Here is a 17,365-nt window from a genome sequence, read left to right on the forward strand (position 1 = left end):
ACTCATAGAAGAAACATGGGAGAAAAATCATTGCAACCTTGGGGTAGGCAAAGATTTCTTAAATATCAAAAGCAGGATACATGAAAGAAAAAGCTGACAAACTGGACTGAAAAAAAAACCCCAAAAATGTCTACATTTTTAGAGACACTGTTAGGAGAATGTAAAGATAAGTCACAGTCTGGGAGGAAATATTTACAGATAAGAATATATAAACAACTCCTAAAACTCAATAATAAGAAAACAACCAGGGACTTCCCTGGTTCCCAGTGGTTGGCACTTCATGCTTCCACTGCGAGGGGCACAGATTTGATCCCTGGCTGGGGATTTAAGAACCCACACATTTTGCCCTGTGCATGGCGAAAATAAAAAAAGAAAAAAGAAGACAACCAAACGGAGTTTTAAAAATGAACAAAAGACTCTGACAGATGCTTCACTGGAGAAGACACCAAATGGTTCTGACAAGGAGGGGCCGAGAGGGAGGCATGACACAGGGGCATGGAAACCAGCAGTATGTGAATGTAACCATTACCTTGACTGTGATGGTGGTTCCTCAGTATATACATAAATCTCATCATATTCTACTCCTTGAGTATATACAGTTTATTGCCTGCCCATTACACCTCCATAAAGCTGTTAAAGCATATTTTTTTAAAAAACCCTAATTGACACAATGGGATAAACACTACCTGTGCAAGAGGAGTCAAGGTCAGGAGGAGGTGAATGTGGCTGGAGGACTATGGCAGGGCACTGGGGAGAAGGGAAGACTTTCTCTGAGCTTTGCAAAATTTAGGAAAGTGGAAAGGAGTCATCAAGGCCAAGAAAACAGCTGGAGTGAAAGCAGAGCAATGAGCCGTGGAGAGCCAGGTGAGACATGCTTAGTAGAGGTAAGTTACGGAAAGTCTTCAATCAGCCTAGAAGTGTTATTCCAGACAGACTAGGAGACTGGGACAGACTAACAAACAGGTGTCATCCCACGGTCAAAGGAGCTCTGTTGGCAGCGTGTGCTGAGGTTTTCAGAGACTGTGTCTGTGCAGTGACTCACTGGCTGTGTATGCCATTTCTGTGGAACACAGCAACGCTGCTGTGGATGCCACGTATGCACCACCCCTGTACCAGAGCCAAGGAAAGAGAGGAAGATGTTATAATGAACAAAACATGAAGTTATAACAGATGGTCTGTGGTCAGGTATCCACTGTGTGCTAGTCTGTGCTTAGTCATGTCTGACTGTTTGCGACCCTATGGACTATAGCCGACCAAGCTCCTCTGTCCATAGAATTTTCCAGACAGGAATACTGGAGCAGGTTGCCATTTCCTACTCCAGGGGAGCTTTCCCACCCAGGGATCAAACCAGCATCACTCTGTCTCCTGCACTGGCAGGAGGATTCTTTACCACTGTGCCACGTGGGAAGCCTGGGTATCCATTACCAACAACCAATTTGGGAAATGCTTAGCTGGATGAGGCAGAGATTTATCGCAGAACAAAACATGTGCTTGATATGTGCGATGAGTGAATGAATGCAGATTAAATGGCTGGAGAGGGGAAAGGCAGAAAAATTAGGATGTTATTGTTTTTAGACTAGAAAGATAAAGGGCTAACAAAAGAATGAGATAACCATTACATTAACCCTGGATCATGGACTCTGAGCCATTTACATGATATCCAAACAGTTATTAAATGTGTTATTAAGAGATAGGAGAACAAAGAGACCTGAAGGCATATATGTGGTAAAGCAAAGCAAAGTGAAGAATCTGAAAGATCATAAGGTATACAGAGCAATGGGAAAGAGGAGAATGGTAACAGCCATGGTGCCCCTACCACACCTCAGCACTAGGCTAGGCATGCATATAGACCATCAGGCTCCACCCTCCTTAAAGCAGGTTGGTGGCTTATCCTATCTAAAGTTGAAACAACAAAGGCTCAGAGGCTAGGTAATTTTTCCAGTGCCACTTAACTGAGATGGGGCAGAGCCAGGAGGCAAACTTAGGCCTGCAGTTAAGTTGCTAAGTCCTGTCTGACTCTTGTGACCCCTGGACTGTAGCCTGCCAGGCTCCTCTGTCCATGGGATTCTCCAGGCAAGAATACTGGAGTGGGTTGCCATGCATTCCTCCAGGGGATCTTCCCAGCTTAGGAATCGAACCCAGGTCTCCTCTATTGCAGGTCTATCAGAGGCCAATACCCGGGCCCTTCTCACTCAATTTTCTCCTTCTCAGAGTTAATGGGGAAAAATGAACAGAAAAAAGAGAACGTTCAACCTAACATTAGCTACTCAAAGAAATATGTCTCTTTTCTGTTTGCAGTAAACATTAATCACTCAAATATATTTTATAAGGAAGAAAGACAATTATTTCTCCTATGAAAGTCACTAAAGGTTAACACCTAACTTCCAACTATGAGAGTTCCTGTATTGGTAAGTAAAAGCATATCCCACCGTGACAGTGTTTTAACTTCATTGTAATCTAGATTTATTTAATTTATATTATTTATTTATTTGACTGCCCCGGATCTTAGTTGCGGCATGTGGGATCTAGTTCCCTGACCAGGGATCGAACCTGGGCCCTCTGTATTAGAAGCTTGTAGCCTTAGTCACTGGACCCCAGGGAAGTCCTTGCAATCTAGATTTAAAGCAGTAGTGGCCATGGGCTGAGAGACAGTGGTATTAAGGGTGAAGCCAACCTCCCCTATGAAGACGGGTTCAGCCTTCTCCTTTAGGCCTCAGCTCTCCTGTCCCCTCTTCAAGGAGGCTCCTGACCTCCAAGTCTGAAGCAGCTTAGCCCCTTTATTTGACTTCTTATTGTCTCTCTCTTTTTCCCTAATCTATCCCCCTCAAAACCACCACCAACAAAGCCCTTGTTGAGAGTGCCTGTGGCAACCTGGATGTGCCATAACCCAGAGAATGCCCCGTGCCCTGTACACAAAAGGTAGTCCAAGGATTCATCGCATAAACAGGCCAGTCCCACAAACTCACATCTTTCCGTGTCTTGTGTTCTGCAGCCTGAATCCTCTGATCCATTTCCTCTTCCAGTTCACTCAACTGCATGGCTGCCTTGTCCTGGGCTCTGAAATTCAAGAGGGTACACACCTTTTCATTATACTCTTGGCCTTGTAGCATGAAGAGAAAATTCTGACCTCAGCTATTTCAAGCTATTTTACAGATTCCTTCCACATAATAAAGTGAGATTGGCAATTTGACCAGCTGGGTGTAAAGGGACATTGAAACTAGATATTAAATAAATGGAACAGAATAGATTAAGTGGTATTAAACTATACTGTAGCAAAGAACAGAGAAAGATACCAGATTACTGAGAGCTCGCAGTAAATTCTGAAAAGTTTTTTTGCTGCTGAGCTACAACACTGAAAATCTTTTTTGCTGCTGAGGTACAACACTGGATTAAAAAAAAAAAACCCTCCATGGATAGACACAATTCTGAAATTTTATTACATGAAACACACAATGCTATATGCTACAGTTAAACAGGAAAAAAGATCTGAAAAATTATTTCTAGTCAGTTTCCTAAAGTTTTGCAATGTAGATATTGTTGCCCTTTAGAAAATTCCTGTTTCTTTTATGAATATAATCAATAAATCATATTTCTATGGGGGCAGAGCATACTGAATTGCCAAAAGTTAGAAACAGGACAATTTCTTTGAGATGATGTTCAGATAGTTTTATTTAATAATTGTCTAGTAAGAAGACATCTGTCACTTTACAATAATTGAGGCTTCAGATTAAGCCCTAAAAATTTTTGGTTCAATCTCAGCTCGATGTCCAATTATCTAAATTTTCACATGCATATGTCTTGCCTACTCAACTAGATTGTGACTTGAAAGCAGCCACCATGAGACTTAGAGTCAATTTACTTGCCCCAATGATATGGTGTTGATAAAAGGAGAAACAGGATTCAGTAGAAGGCCTTCGTCTTCCAGTCTAATGGCTTCCACCACACCATCCTGCTGCTGCTGCTGCTAAGTCACTTCAGTCGTGTCTGACTCTGTGCGACCCCATAGACGGCAGCCCACCCGTCTCTGCCGTCCCTGGGATTCTCCAGGCAAGAACACTGGAGTGGGTTGCCATTTCCTTCTCCGTTGCATGAAAGTGAAAAGTGAAAGTGAAGTCGCTCAGTCGAGTCTGACTCGTAGCGACCCCATGGACTGCAGCTTACCAGGCTCCTCCACCCATGGGATTTTCTAGGCAAGAGTACTGGAGTGGCTTGCCATTGCCTTCTCCACCACACCATCCTACCTGCTTCTAATTCATTTACTCCCTCTCATACAATTTACTCGTTAGTTTAATTTCTACATAAGGTTCCAAACAAGCATTGATGGGTGGAGGGAAGACCCCAAAGTAAAATTCTGGGTGACTTATAACTGTTTTCTGCTCCCGTTAACTTCCTCCTCACCTTACAGCCCGCTGAGGTTATGTTAACCAACTCTGGACTGTCATCTAGTTTTAGTCTGTTTACAAACACTTGCTATTTCAAATGCAGGCACCATGTATCTCCACAGAGACTTTCAGGTTTTATTGGTCAGCTCTGGGACTGTACGTAGCTAAGCCACACATTTGTTTCTCCCTTTACATGTTCATTTTCCTCAGCCACCCAGTGCCAGACATCTGGGCACTCAGGACTGCTCCTGAATGTGTCCTCTTTGCCTTCTTCACTTCTGAACAACTCTTTTTTTCTTTCATTTTTTTTTTTTGGAGGGTTAAATCAGGGTAGTCTATAAAGACACACTGTTTGCCCCATAAGACTTGGTCAGTCAGTCAGTTTAGTCGCTCAGTTGTGTCCAACTCTTTTCGACCCCATGGCAGAAAGACTCAACTCCCAGTAATGTGTCCAGCATGTTGGGAATGCCCACTTTAACCTTAGTCCAGGACTCCTACTAGGACACTGGGAATCCCTTCTTCAGACGCAAGGGTGGAGTGAAAAGACTGAGGCCCTCCCCCAACCCAAAACACATGAAGACGGATGGTCCTTAGTCAAGAAGGTAAGAGAATGTTTACAGGAGTCACCTAAACACCTCAGTGAGGTTTCTGTCAGCTCAGAGAAGCGGCCTTTAAGAGGCCTTGTGCTTAGACCAGATCCCACGCACAGAAGTAGAGGGGAGAGATGCCCCAAGAGTTCTACTCCCTCTACAGCGGAGAGCAGCCTGGCTGGGAAGGAGAACAGAGGGGACAGAATGCCATTCTTTCTTCCTGATGGGTTTACACAGGACTATCCTTACAGGCCACCTGTGTGAATGTGTGTATATCTATGTGTGTCCCATGTATCTGTGTGGGTACATGTATATACAGGGAGTGAGTGTGTTTTCGCTGATGTTTGGACTGTAACATATAAATTATATTGCAAATATAAATTTTTCTTTGGCACTGCATTGCTGTTAAAACCATTAACAAAGTCTGTGTGAGCCAGCTGTGGCTTTCATAAACTGTCTGATGAGAGTCAGGGGCTAGAGGTTTTCAGACTTTCAGTTTAAGCTGGTGAGGAGGGCTAGAGAGAGGGAAAGGAGCACTGCTGAGCACTCGCCATGTGGTAAGGCCAGTGCCAAGGGCATCACCCATGACTCACCCATGAAGTCTCCACACCCTGAGGATGTGAAAATTTATAGCCTCACTTTGCAGATGCAGAACCTGAGACTCAGGTAGAGTAAGTAACCCACCCAGAGTCACTCTCCTGTTAGTGACAAGGTCAGGCTTCAAATGAGAGACAGGCTCTGCCTGCCTCTCTCTGGATGAAAAGTTTCCTGTAGGTTTCAAGTGGCTGGATATAAGATAATGAAACTCTTTCAACAGTTCTGTATGGATCACAGCCCTTGAAAGGTTTATACGATAGGATCATGGGGACATGCTGATGGACTGCTGGCTGATGCTACAAAGTACTGCCAGACTCAGCTTCCCTCATGCTGGCTTAGTTCAGAAGGCTCCAGATTCCTCAGGTTTGGGCAGTCCCCCCATATCATAACATAATATGTTTCATTTTTGTGCCACTCAGTCAGAGAGCCACTTAAAGGACCCCTTCTGCCATGGAGAGAGGAAAGACTTTAATACCTCTTCACTGCAATGGCGAGGTTTTCCATTTCTGTGCTCTGAAGTTTGATCTCACGGATAAAGTTCTTTATAACATGTTCATATGGTTGAATGAGTCTTGGCTCCACGAGGTTGATGTTTTGATACAAGGTACTGACTTGCTCTTTTCTGTCCAAAAAAAAATTAAATTAAAAATTAAATAAAACCAAATACAAAAATTCAAATTTCAGAATATGTCTCGGAAAGAGATATATAAGAACCAAGGAAGAAAAATGTAAAAACAAAATGACCAGAATAGAGGGAAAACAGAAGTCAGAGATGCTAATACATTATTCTACATATTATTATTATTTTTTAACAGTGAACAGCAACTTCATTTTTTCCCAGCTTTATTATGATTGACAAATAAAAATTGTATATATTTAGGTTGTACAATATGATTATAAAAGGTGTATAATGTGTACAAAGTGGTGATTTAATATTAGAAGATCGAGGCCTTCTTCACAGGGCAGGTCTGATAGGGAAGGATATTTTTTGTCACTGCTGGCTATTTCCTTTCTTTCACACATAGATTTATAGAAAAAAATTAGGCAACCAGTTAATTACTTATAACATGTTCTACCAACCCCTATAAGATGTATTTCAGACTTTATGATCATAAAAGTACATATACCTATCATTTTATAGTCAGTTAAAAATTATTTCATTTATTATTATGTGACAATCCTCATACCTGTTATTGTTTGTAAAAGCCAAATATTTTGGGGTCATTTCAAAAGAAAAACTGGCAAGACTGGGCAGCTGACCTGCTAGGGGACAAAGGACTGAGTCAGTGAGGCTAGTGGTGTCCTTGACCCAAGTATGGGAGCTCACATGCTGAGTAATACCAAGGGAAGACCATGTGAAGACATGGTTAGATGGCCAGTGACAAGCCAAGGGGAGAGGCTCTCACCTCCAACCCTCCAATACCTTGATCTTAAACTTCTAGCCTTCAGAATTGTGAGAAAATAAATCTCTCTTGTTTAGGCCACCCAGTCAGAAATATTTGCTATCAGAAATACCTAGGCAACCATAGCAAACAGTGAAAGTTTCCAAGGTCATATACTGATTGAATGGTGGAGTTGGGATTCAAACTCAATTTGATACTACAGATCACATGGCCAACCATTACATTATATTGCTTCCTAGTGGTGTCAAACATCTGAAACTTGGCAGAAGAAATGGGATTCAAACTCGTTCCAATAACTATGAAACACTGCAAAGTGTCAGGTATATATTAACCCGAAGCTTAGTTAAGCATGGCCCTGAGGTGTGTCCATGTAGCTATAAACTCTCCCAGGGTTTGCTCTTAAAAATAAACTGCTTGATGTGTGTAGAGGCCAATTATGATTCAAAAGAATGGCTCATGTGAAGTATTATTAATAAATCTGCAGGAATATGTCAATTTATTTGGTGATACGAGGTACTCATTCCTATCAGAGCTGAGTACAAACACTGCCCACAGTAGTGAGCCTTATATTAAAGGGCAGCAAAAAAAAAAAGTCTACTTTTAGATTGTCCCGTACTTTAATGGATCACTAACTTCTTTACTGACTACCAGTGGTATACAAAGCATTAAAACTTTCTTGTTAATAGGAACCTGCCTGTGAAGGATGGCCATTAAGACGGTGCTCTGTGACAACCTAGAGGGGTGGGATGGGGAAGGATGTTCAAAAGGGAGGGGACATATGTATACCTATGGCTGATTCATGTTGATGTATGGTAGAAACCATCACAATATTGTAATTATTCTCCAATTAAAAATAAAAAAAATAGTCACCAAGAGTCCTTATCTCTTGGATAACTGCACAGCAATAAAATGTTCAGAAGTAGATGTCTCATAAGATTCCCTGAATTTCTGAAAATTTCTAAAATAAGAAAGAAGCATAATGTATGTACATTCTCTTGGGTCCTTTGCTGGTCCTGGTATTATACAGAATGTCAGGAATAGTTTACAGTGAAGCGTACAAATAGGTTAATTGTAGGAATGTCTGCCATTAGCAGGAAATATGTTACATGGTTAACTGTTGTATCAGGGACTAGCTGAGATCTACCCTGCTTCTTTTTTTTGTTTGTTTGTTTTGTTTTAATTAATTAATTTTAATTGGAAGCTAATTACTTTACAATACTGTAGTGGTTTTTGCCATACATTGACATGAATCAGCCATGGGTGTACATGTGTTCCCCATCCTGAACCCCCCTCCCACCTCCCTCCCCATCCCATCCCTCAGGGTCATCCCAGTGCACCAGCCCTGAGCACCCTGTCTCATGCATAGAACCTGGACTGGCAATCTATTTCAGTTCTAATGAGGTGGATGAAACTGGAGCCTATTATACAGAGTGAAGTAAGTCAGAAAGAATAACACCAATACAGTATATTAATACATATATATGGAATTTAGAAAGATGGTAACAATGACCCTGCTTCTTTTTATAGGGGAGAACTGATTCTTCAGCACCTTAGGCAGGTAGGTGGGAGCCATGTGACTAGTTGTGGCCCATGGAATGGGAACAGAAATGATGTGTTTGCCACTTCTGTGCTTGGTTGCTAAAATCCTTTGTAAGATGCTAGCTCGAAGCTAGCTGATATTCATTCTCATTATCTCTTTCTTGTATCTATTTTGTTTGCACTCTCACACCCCTGCCCTCTCTCCTCCCCATCCCCACCACTATCTGTCTCCTCCTTTGTCTCTCTCCTCCTTTCCTCACCCTCGCAGCTGAAGTGAAAATCTCTAGCATGGCCAAATATGTGATGAAATGTGTTTGGATCACCTCACTGAAAGACACTGCCTGACTACATCAATCTTCCCAACATGAGAGAAAGAAGTTAGTATTTTGTAGAGCTTAAGACTTGGAAGTTCTTTGTAAAAGTCAACTTGGACTTAAAAAGTTGGCATTACACTTTCCTATTTTGTTTTTTTAATCATCATCTTCCAGATTAAATTACCTTCTTCCTTCCTTCCTTAATAGCTTCATATTAACTAAACAATAAAACTTCTATGACGAAGGTAAATCTTTACTGCCACCATCTACTCTCTTCCAAAGGAATAAAAGACTATTCTGAAGCATTTATATAGTGAAGCAGACATTTATTAAGCTCCTTGTATATGCAGTCCTGGGGTGATCTCAGCATTTACATGTACTAGTCACTTAACGTTCATGACAACACTATGAAGACGTTACCACTGGTATGCTATTCACCACAGAGGAAAGGAGGTGAGTACCATCCTGGTCTCAGAGCCAGGATTCCAATTCACCCCACCTGGCTCCAGAGTCTAGCTCTCAGGGAAGAACTATCTCTAGGCCTAGAGTAAGCACTAATGTGCTGTTCAAGGGTCCGAAGGGCATACTTCCAATAAAAAATATTGATGTACCAAGATGTTTTGAAAATTATTTTAGAGGAGGATAGGTATTACCACTATAAGGACCATCTATATTACAAAGGGACTCCTTTAAAGAATGAAGGCATGACTAAGACTAAGATGAGATAACCTTACCAATTCTTATTTACCTAAAGCTATCTGGGGAAAGCACTACTGTACACAGGGGGCACACTTCCAACTCCCGCTCCTTTTGCCCGCTTGCTTCATCTAGTCCGTATCTGTGAAACTAGAGAACCACTGGGATTATGCCAAGAGACTGGAATGAAGTGCAGTTGGAGATTTTCATACCTGATGCAAAAAACAGAACAAAAACAAAAAAATACTTTATCTGAACAAAAGATGATACGTGGTGCCTTTATGTAAGATCCTGTACAGGCAGCTAAACACCTACGGATTCTTCAGTTCAGCAGGCTGGGCACCATTACTTGGTGCCAAGACAGTCTTTTGTTCTGCTGCCAAGAGGACAGGAGTCCCCAGCGTCCTCACTCCTGACGTCAAAGGTTAGACAAGCAGACCGCATGACAGTGTATACATAGCTCTTGTTTTCTCCTGGCCCTGACCCAGGGTGGTACCTCTGGGTGCTAAGAAGGGTGCCCAGTAGTGACAAGGCTCTGAACATTTTGAATTCATTAAATCCAGGGTCTCATATAAGACAACTGGGCTTGGATTCACAAACGCCGTGCAGACCTGTTTACAGGTGTACTGGACAAATACTGGGTAAAAATTCAGGGTTGCACTGTATGTGTTAATTAGCCAAGATGAAAAAAGGTTTTTTTCTTCTGTTCAGAGAGAGTTACTCACTAAAAATTACCTAATTTATATGTTAAGGAAAGAGATCAAATGAAGTGAGAAAAACACGCCCTGGATTACCAACTGGTTTTAGATGTCTAAAATCCGAGCCTTTTCATCTTCTTATTCGATAAATTACAAGACTTTGTATCTAGAGGCAAACTGCTGATGAAAAAGTCACAACTTAAAAATGTAAAATTATCCCTGGAAAATAGACATTGTAAATTGTAAATATTTCCATTAAAGCTGAGAGGGAAATTGTCTGAATTTAGGAGAAAAAATTGGTTATCATTAAAATGGGTAAAAAAATTTAAAGGTCACACACTTCCACAGGATTAACGTTTTACATATTTAATATTACATATTAACATAGCACATATTTGTCTATGTTTATATATTGGTAATGTAGTAGGGCCTCAGATGGTGGAGAATCTGCTTGCAATGCAGGACACCTGGGTTTGATTCCTGGCTTGGGAAGATCCCCTGGAGAAGGGCACGGCAACCCAGTCCAGTATTCTTGCCTGGAGAATCCCATGGACAGAGGAGCCTGGTGGGCTACATACAGTCCATGGGGTCCCACAGAGTTGGACAAGACTGAGCAACTAACACACAAGGTAGTAAGGCCAGTATTCAGAATGCCTGGACCCCTTTAGTCTCAGGACAACCTTGGGAAATAGTCAAGTACAGGCAACACCACTCTAGGCTAAAGAACATGGTGAACCAGTTGGTAGGAAAAGTTGGCCCTTAGATTCCACATCTTGCTGTTTTAAGCATTGAAATACAGAGCTAAACTACTTATTTAAACTATAAGTTATATATATTTAAAACTTTAAATGACTTTCTGTAGACAAAAGCAAAGAGTATTCAATGCCAATGTCTACATCATTCTACATTCAGTTCAGTTCAGTCGCTCAGTCGTGTTCGACTCTTTGCGACCCCATGAACTGCAGCACATCAGGCCTGCCCTGTAATCATTCTACATTAGGGATGGCTGGAAGACTGATGCTATGACCCTAACATCTGGGCATGGGAAATGAAATACCCACACAATCCAAAGGGCACTATGTTAGATCCTGGAAATAAAATGCTAAGAAACAGACTGAGTACCTTCCCTTATGGGGCTCACAATGAAGATTAAGTATAAGACGCTCTGACAGCCCAGAGCAGGTGAACGAGACCAAGCCTTGGGAGATGATGACCTGAAACATGACTAGATGTGAATGAGGCAGAAGTGGGGTATAGGTAACTTCTCCCAGGAACCAATAACCATAGGCTGAGGGAGAAGCAAGGGAGGGGCCAGAAGAAGTTCCTGTAAATGGAAGAGGCTGGGGAGCTTGGAGTAGGGGAGGGGCCAGCAGCATTAGATTGGGAGAGGTATTAACAGGAGCAAGGGACTGTACAGAGACTGAAAGCATGGTAAAGATAAGACATGCAAGGGAGCAGTTATTTTGAGAGGGTGGTAAGACACTGGAAGGTTTGAAGGAAGAGATGACACGATCAAGTATACATCTTAACTATTCCCATCTTCACAGAGTTCTGGCTGAAGCAGAGAATTAAGCAAAGGATTGTGAAACAAGTTTACAGATACAAAGGTAAACCTCAGTCTACTGTAATTTAATCCAGCAATGTGGGGCTTCAGGAATTTTCATGAGCTTCTATTTTCCTTTATTATAGAACATGTAAAATTATAGACAACTAAATGGCAGAAGTGAAGAAGAACTAAAGAGCCTCTTGATGAAAGTGAAAGAGGAGAGTGAAAAAGTTGGCTTAAAGCTCAACATTCAGAAAACTAAGATCATGGCATCCGGTCCCATCACTTCATGGCAGATAGGTGGGGAAACAGCGGCTGACTTTATTTTTCTGGGCTCCAAAATCACTGCAGATGGTGACTGCAGCCATGAAATTAAAAGATGGTTACTCCTTGGAAGGAAAGTTATGACCAACCTAGACAGCATATTCAAAAGCAGAGACATTACTTTGCCAACAAAGGTTTTTCCAGTGGTCATGTACGGATGTGAGAGTTGGACTATAAATAAAGCTGAGTGCCAAAGAATTGATGCTTTTGAACTGTGTTGTTGGAGAAGACTCTTGAGAGTACCTTGGACTGCAAGGAGATCCAACCAGTCCATCCTAAGGGAGATCAGTCCTGGGTGTTCACTGGAAAGACTGATGTTGAAGCTGAAACTCCAATACTTTGGCCACCTGATGCAAAGAGCGGACTCATTGGAAAAAGACACCGATGCTGGGAAAGACTGAGGGCAGGAGGAGAAGGGGACGACAGAGGATGAGATGGTTGGATGGCATCATCGACTCAATGGACATGGGTTTGGGTGGACTCTGGGAGTTGGTGATGGACAGGGAGGCCTGGCATGTTGCGGTTCATGGGGTCGCAAAGAGTCGGACATGACTGAGCGACTGAATTGAACTGAAAATCTGATTGTATAGACAAACACATCAATGGAACAGAAGAGACAGCCCAGAAGTAGACTCACGTAAGTACAGTCAGCTGAACTTTGACAAAGGAGCAAGGACAACACAATGAAGCAAAGATAGTTTCAACAAATCATGCTGGCACAACTGGACAGCCACATGAAAAATCATGAACCTAAATACAGATTTTATAATCTTCATAAAAACTAGCTTAAAGTGGATCACAGATCTGAATGTAAAATGCAAAGTTATCATACTCTTAGAAGAGAAGCCTAGGAGAAAATCAAAATAGGCTTGGATATAGCGATGCCATTTTAGATTAACACCAAAGGCATGATCCAAGAAAGACATAATCAATAACCTAGCCTTCATTAAAATAAACTGCTCTGCAAAAGACAATGTCAAGAGAATGAGAGGATAAGTCAAAAGCTGGGAGAATATATTTGTAAAAGAAACATTTGATAAAGTTATCCAATATATAAAAAGAACTCTTAAACTCAGTAACAAGAAAAACGACCTGATTATAAAATTGGTCAAAGACCTTAATTGATACGTTATCAAAGAAGATATACAGATGGCTAATGAATATGAAAAAGATACTCTACATCATATGTCATCAGGGAAATACAAATGATAACAATGAACTATAACTATATACATATTACAATGGCCAAAATCCAGATCACTGACAGCACTAAATGTTACTGAGGATGTGCAGCAACAGGAATTCTGGTTTGCTGCTACTGGGCATGCAAAATGGTATAGCCATTTTGAAGACAATTTTGCAAATTGTAATAAAACTAAATACTCTTTTACCATATGATCCAGCAATCGATTTCCTTGGTTTTTATCCAAAGGAGATGAAAACATAAGTCCACACAGATTTATTCTTACAGCAGACTTATTCATAACTGTCAAAATTTGGAAGTGACCAGGATGTCCCTTAGTAGGTGAATGAATTAATAAACTGTGGTATGTCCAGACAATGGAATATTATTCAGCAGCCAGACAACGGAATATTTTTCAGCATTAAAAATAAATAAGCTATCAAGCCATGAAAAGATAGGGAGGAACTTTAAATATATATTACTAAATTATTGTTGTTGTTCAGTTGCTAAGTTGTGTCCAACTCTTTGTGAACCAATAGACTGTAGCATGCCAAGCTTCCCTGTCCTTCACCATCTCCTGGAGCTTGCTCAAACTCATGTCCATTGAGTCAGTGATGCCATCCAACCATCTCACCCTTGGTCGCCCCCTTCTCCTCCTACCCTTAATCTTTCCCAGCATCAGGGTCTTTTCCAATGAGTCAGCTCTTTGCATCTGGTGGCCAAAGTTCAACTACATGACGTTGTCAAAAAGGGAACATTTCGAGGCAGTAAAAGTATCAGTGGTTGTCAGTGGTTGGAAAGCAGGGAGGTAGATGAATAGGTGAAGCACAGAGGATTTTTAAGGCATTGAAGATACTTTGTATAATACCATAAAGAAGGGTACACATCATTGTACACTTGTCCAAAGACACAGAATGTACAACAGCGAGATTGAACCCTAATCTAAAATAAGGAACTGGGTGATGATGTATAAATATAGGTTCATCAACTACAACAACTGTACCAATCTGGTGGGAGTTGTTGCTAATGAGGGGGGCTGTGTATGTGTGGGAGCAGTGCGGTATATGGGAGATCTCTGTATCTTCCTCTTAATTTTGCTGTGAACTTAAACTGCTCTAAAATATAGACTTTTTAAAAATCTGATAGTTATTTTTCTCTGGGAGTAAGAATAATAAATATATTCCTATTCAGGTAACACCAGCAGATGTTTTTAGTTGCCTTGAACAAACCAGACTGTCATATGTCAATTGAGGGGACATACAAGTTAAATGAAAATGAATGATTTCAAAATGCATTTTCATTACATAGTACACGTACTTTCAGAATAAGCCCAACTAAGTGGAAAATAAATTCCAGCAGCCAAACTCCAGCAGTGCTGCTAGAACAGGGCAGCATTAGTTCCCGGCATTAATTTAAGGCTTGCTTTCCAGACAGGATATGCCTCTGCCTGCTAACAGCCTAGCGCCGGCTGCCTGTAACTGGAAGTGATTCGAGTCTCTGTTCTCACAATAGGTTTGGATCTTCATTAACTCAGTTACAGAACTGTGACTGGCTCTCCCTTCTAGAGAAAACAAACAATGGTCTATTCCACCTGGTGCTGCTCCCCCCAGACTGGGAAAGACATCCAGCAGTTGCCTGGGCTTTTTCCAGTTGTTTTGATGCTACAGAGTCAGAGGATGACCTGGTCCAGGTATTCAACCACTGTTGAATCCCTCAGTTCCCCCAGCCCGAATACACCTCCTGTAGGTAAAATTCCTCCTGGGTTCATGCCACCCTCAAAATATCTTACTTGCCTAAGTACTTACAGGCAGTGAAAGGTCCCTGGAGGAGGGCACGGCAACCCACTCCAGTATTCTTACCTGGAGAATCCCATGGACAGAGGAGCCTTGCAGGCTACAGTCCATGGGGTTCACACAGAGTTGGACACGACTGAAGCGATTGAGCATGCACACAAAAGTACTTATTTGGGTAACAATTCCTCGTAAAGGCTTAAAATGGAAACTTCTGGAAGAACAGCCTGTTAACGAGATGTATTAAAAGTCTAGAAATATTTCAAATTGAAAATTGCTTTCTATGTAAAATCACTGAAATTTAGTTTCAATGGGAGTTTGCCAATGGAGGGAGGAAGACAGAGCCAGCAAGAGGCACTGTGCTGAAGGTTTAGAGATGGCCCACATCTAACAGCTGAGGGCTTCTGAAGTCAGGAAGGAATAGCGCATGGGGTATGCCTGACAGCCTGGCTAAATTCAAATGCTTCCTCAGCACGTCCTGGCTTGACCCAGGGCAAAACACTTAATCTCTTGAGCTCCAGTGTCCTCAGGTACAATGTGGGTATAGTACTGGAATCTACCACGAAAATGAGGATTAACTGTACTGAAGTACACTCAACAGCACAAGGCACGCTGTAGGTAATTGGTAAATGTTAGCCATTGTTATAATCTGTTATACTTTTTGACTCTTCTACTCAAATGAGTTAGACAGAAGTAGGTGGTAATTTCCTGTCTGCTTCTATCAATACATTGTGTTTTGGAAAAAGGCTGAAAGGAAGAAAGTTGTGTGGTGTGGAAGCCCCTTGGACAGAAATGTTGTCTTCTGGGACCAGTGCAAAGGAAACTGACAAATGAGAGTTGGGTCACACTTGAGGTCAGTCTGCAAAGCGTATATAGTCCAGGGGTCAGTACAGATATAAAATATTACCATCTTTGCTGTTACTACTTAACTCTGCTATTGTAGCATGAAAGCAGCCATAAACAACAATCAATGAATGAGCTTGGTTGTGTGCTGATAAAACTTTATTTATACTAACAGGCAAAGGGCCAAATGGGCCTTACTTTGATTCCTTTTATAGTCTATTAGCATAAGGCCCTGAGCATAGGAATGGGGATGGGGCAATGCCCAGGAAAATAAGCCTTTGCTCACATCTTGATCCTCGGTCCATACCACATTTTTTCATTTATGGACATCACATTATCAATGTGCTTATATATGCAGACAGTAAACAGGGCTTCCTTTGTAGCTGAGTTGGTAAAGAATCTGCCTGCAGTGCAGGAGACCCGGGTTGGATTCCCGGGTTGGGAAGATCCCCTGGAGAAGGAAATGGCGACCCACTCCAGTATCTTTGCCTGGAAAAATCTCATGGACAGAGGAGCCTGGTGGGCTGCAGTCCATGGGATAGCAAAAAGTCAGGCACGACTGAGTGACTAACACTTAAACAGGCATATGTGGGAATATGCACCTTTTAATTTCAGAATTCTTAACTTATAATGCACATCCATTCTCCCAATATTTCTCTTCTATCAATTTACCTCAAGTCAAGTAAAATGTAGGCATAATCTAGTAATGTTAGTGCAATTAGGTGTATTATAGTTATTTTTCACTGAAAATGTCTATTTTGGCAAGAAAGAGAGGGATTGGGAAAAAACTAAAGAGTGTTATGTCAGTTTCTATGCTAAATTTTCCCTTCAGATGACATCTATCACTTCTCAAGTTTGCCAGGAACAATTTCAGTTTAAGCCTGTTGTCCTGTATTCAGTCCACTTTAGTATTTATCATTTCGCCTTTTCGGTAATCAAAAAGTTACATTAGCGGTAACTGTTATTATACCGTACATTAAAGTTATTAACAGCTGTGTTAAAATAAGCCAAGATGAGTTGGTGGATGTGCGCTTTACACCTTTGCCGTTCAGCTGGTAGTGAGACATCCATGCAGTTGGAAACATTCTCATTAATGTGCAGCTAAATCAGAAGACAATCAGTGATAACTCATCTCTCCTCTCCTGACTCTCTCCAGACACAAGATAACTACGATTTTCCTTTCAGGAGTGGGGAAACAGGAATACTCACTGATAAAACAAATTAAGCATAGGCAAGAGAAGCTGGAGACAGATCACTCCTACTGGTCTCAATGCTGATGAGAATGATGGAGAGGGTTACCCTGCAGGCCACCGGGAGAACCTGCCCGTTGTGCTGCTACCTGCAGATGCACAGGGCTGCAGGGCAGCCTTTCAGCCAAACTGACAGGAAATTAGGAAATTACAGGCACAGTGTATGTGAAATGGGTAGAGAAAACAGAGGGTGGAGAGTCCTGCTACAGA

General features: G+C 41.6%; 1 protein-coding gene across 3 annotated transcripts in view; it reads right to left on the reverse strand.

The window, feature by feature from the left end:
• The window catches only part of RASEF (RAS and EF-hand domain containing), an 86,277-nt gene that overhangs the window by 45,721 nt on the left and 23,191 nt on the right, over window positions 1–17,365 (reverse strand). For 2 of the 3 annotated variants that reach the window (XM_086416742.1, XM_086416741.1), the window contains exons 2-3: window positions 6,045–6,191; window positions 2,967–3,057 (exon numbers count right to left, since the gene is read on the reverse strand). In XM_086416742.1, the coding sequence (XP_086272868.1) occupies window positions 2,967–3,057; window positions 6,045–6,191 (238 nt within the window). Of the gene's footprint in view, window positions 1–2,966; window positions 3,058–6,044; window positions 6,192–9,573; window positions 9,734–17,365 lie in introns of those variants that run through there. The other variant, XM_086416743.1, reaches the window with a different exon arrangement.

Source organism: Bos grunniens, chromosome 8 (genome assembly GCF_055505025.1).
Source record: "Bos grunniens cultivar Pamir isolate PY7600 chromosome 8, Bosgru_T2T1.0, whole genome shotgun sequence".
NCBI classification, from domain to species: Eukaryota; Metazoa; Chordata; class Mammalia; order Artiodactyla; family Bovidae; genus Bos; species Bos grunniens.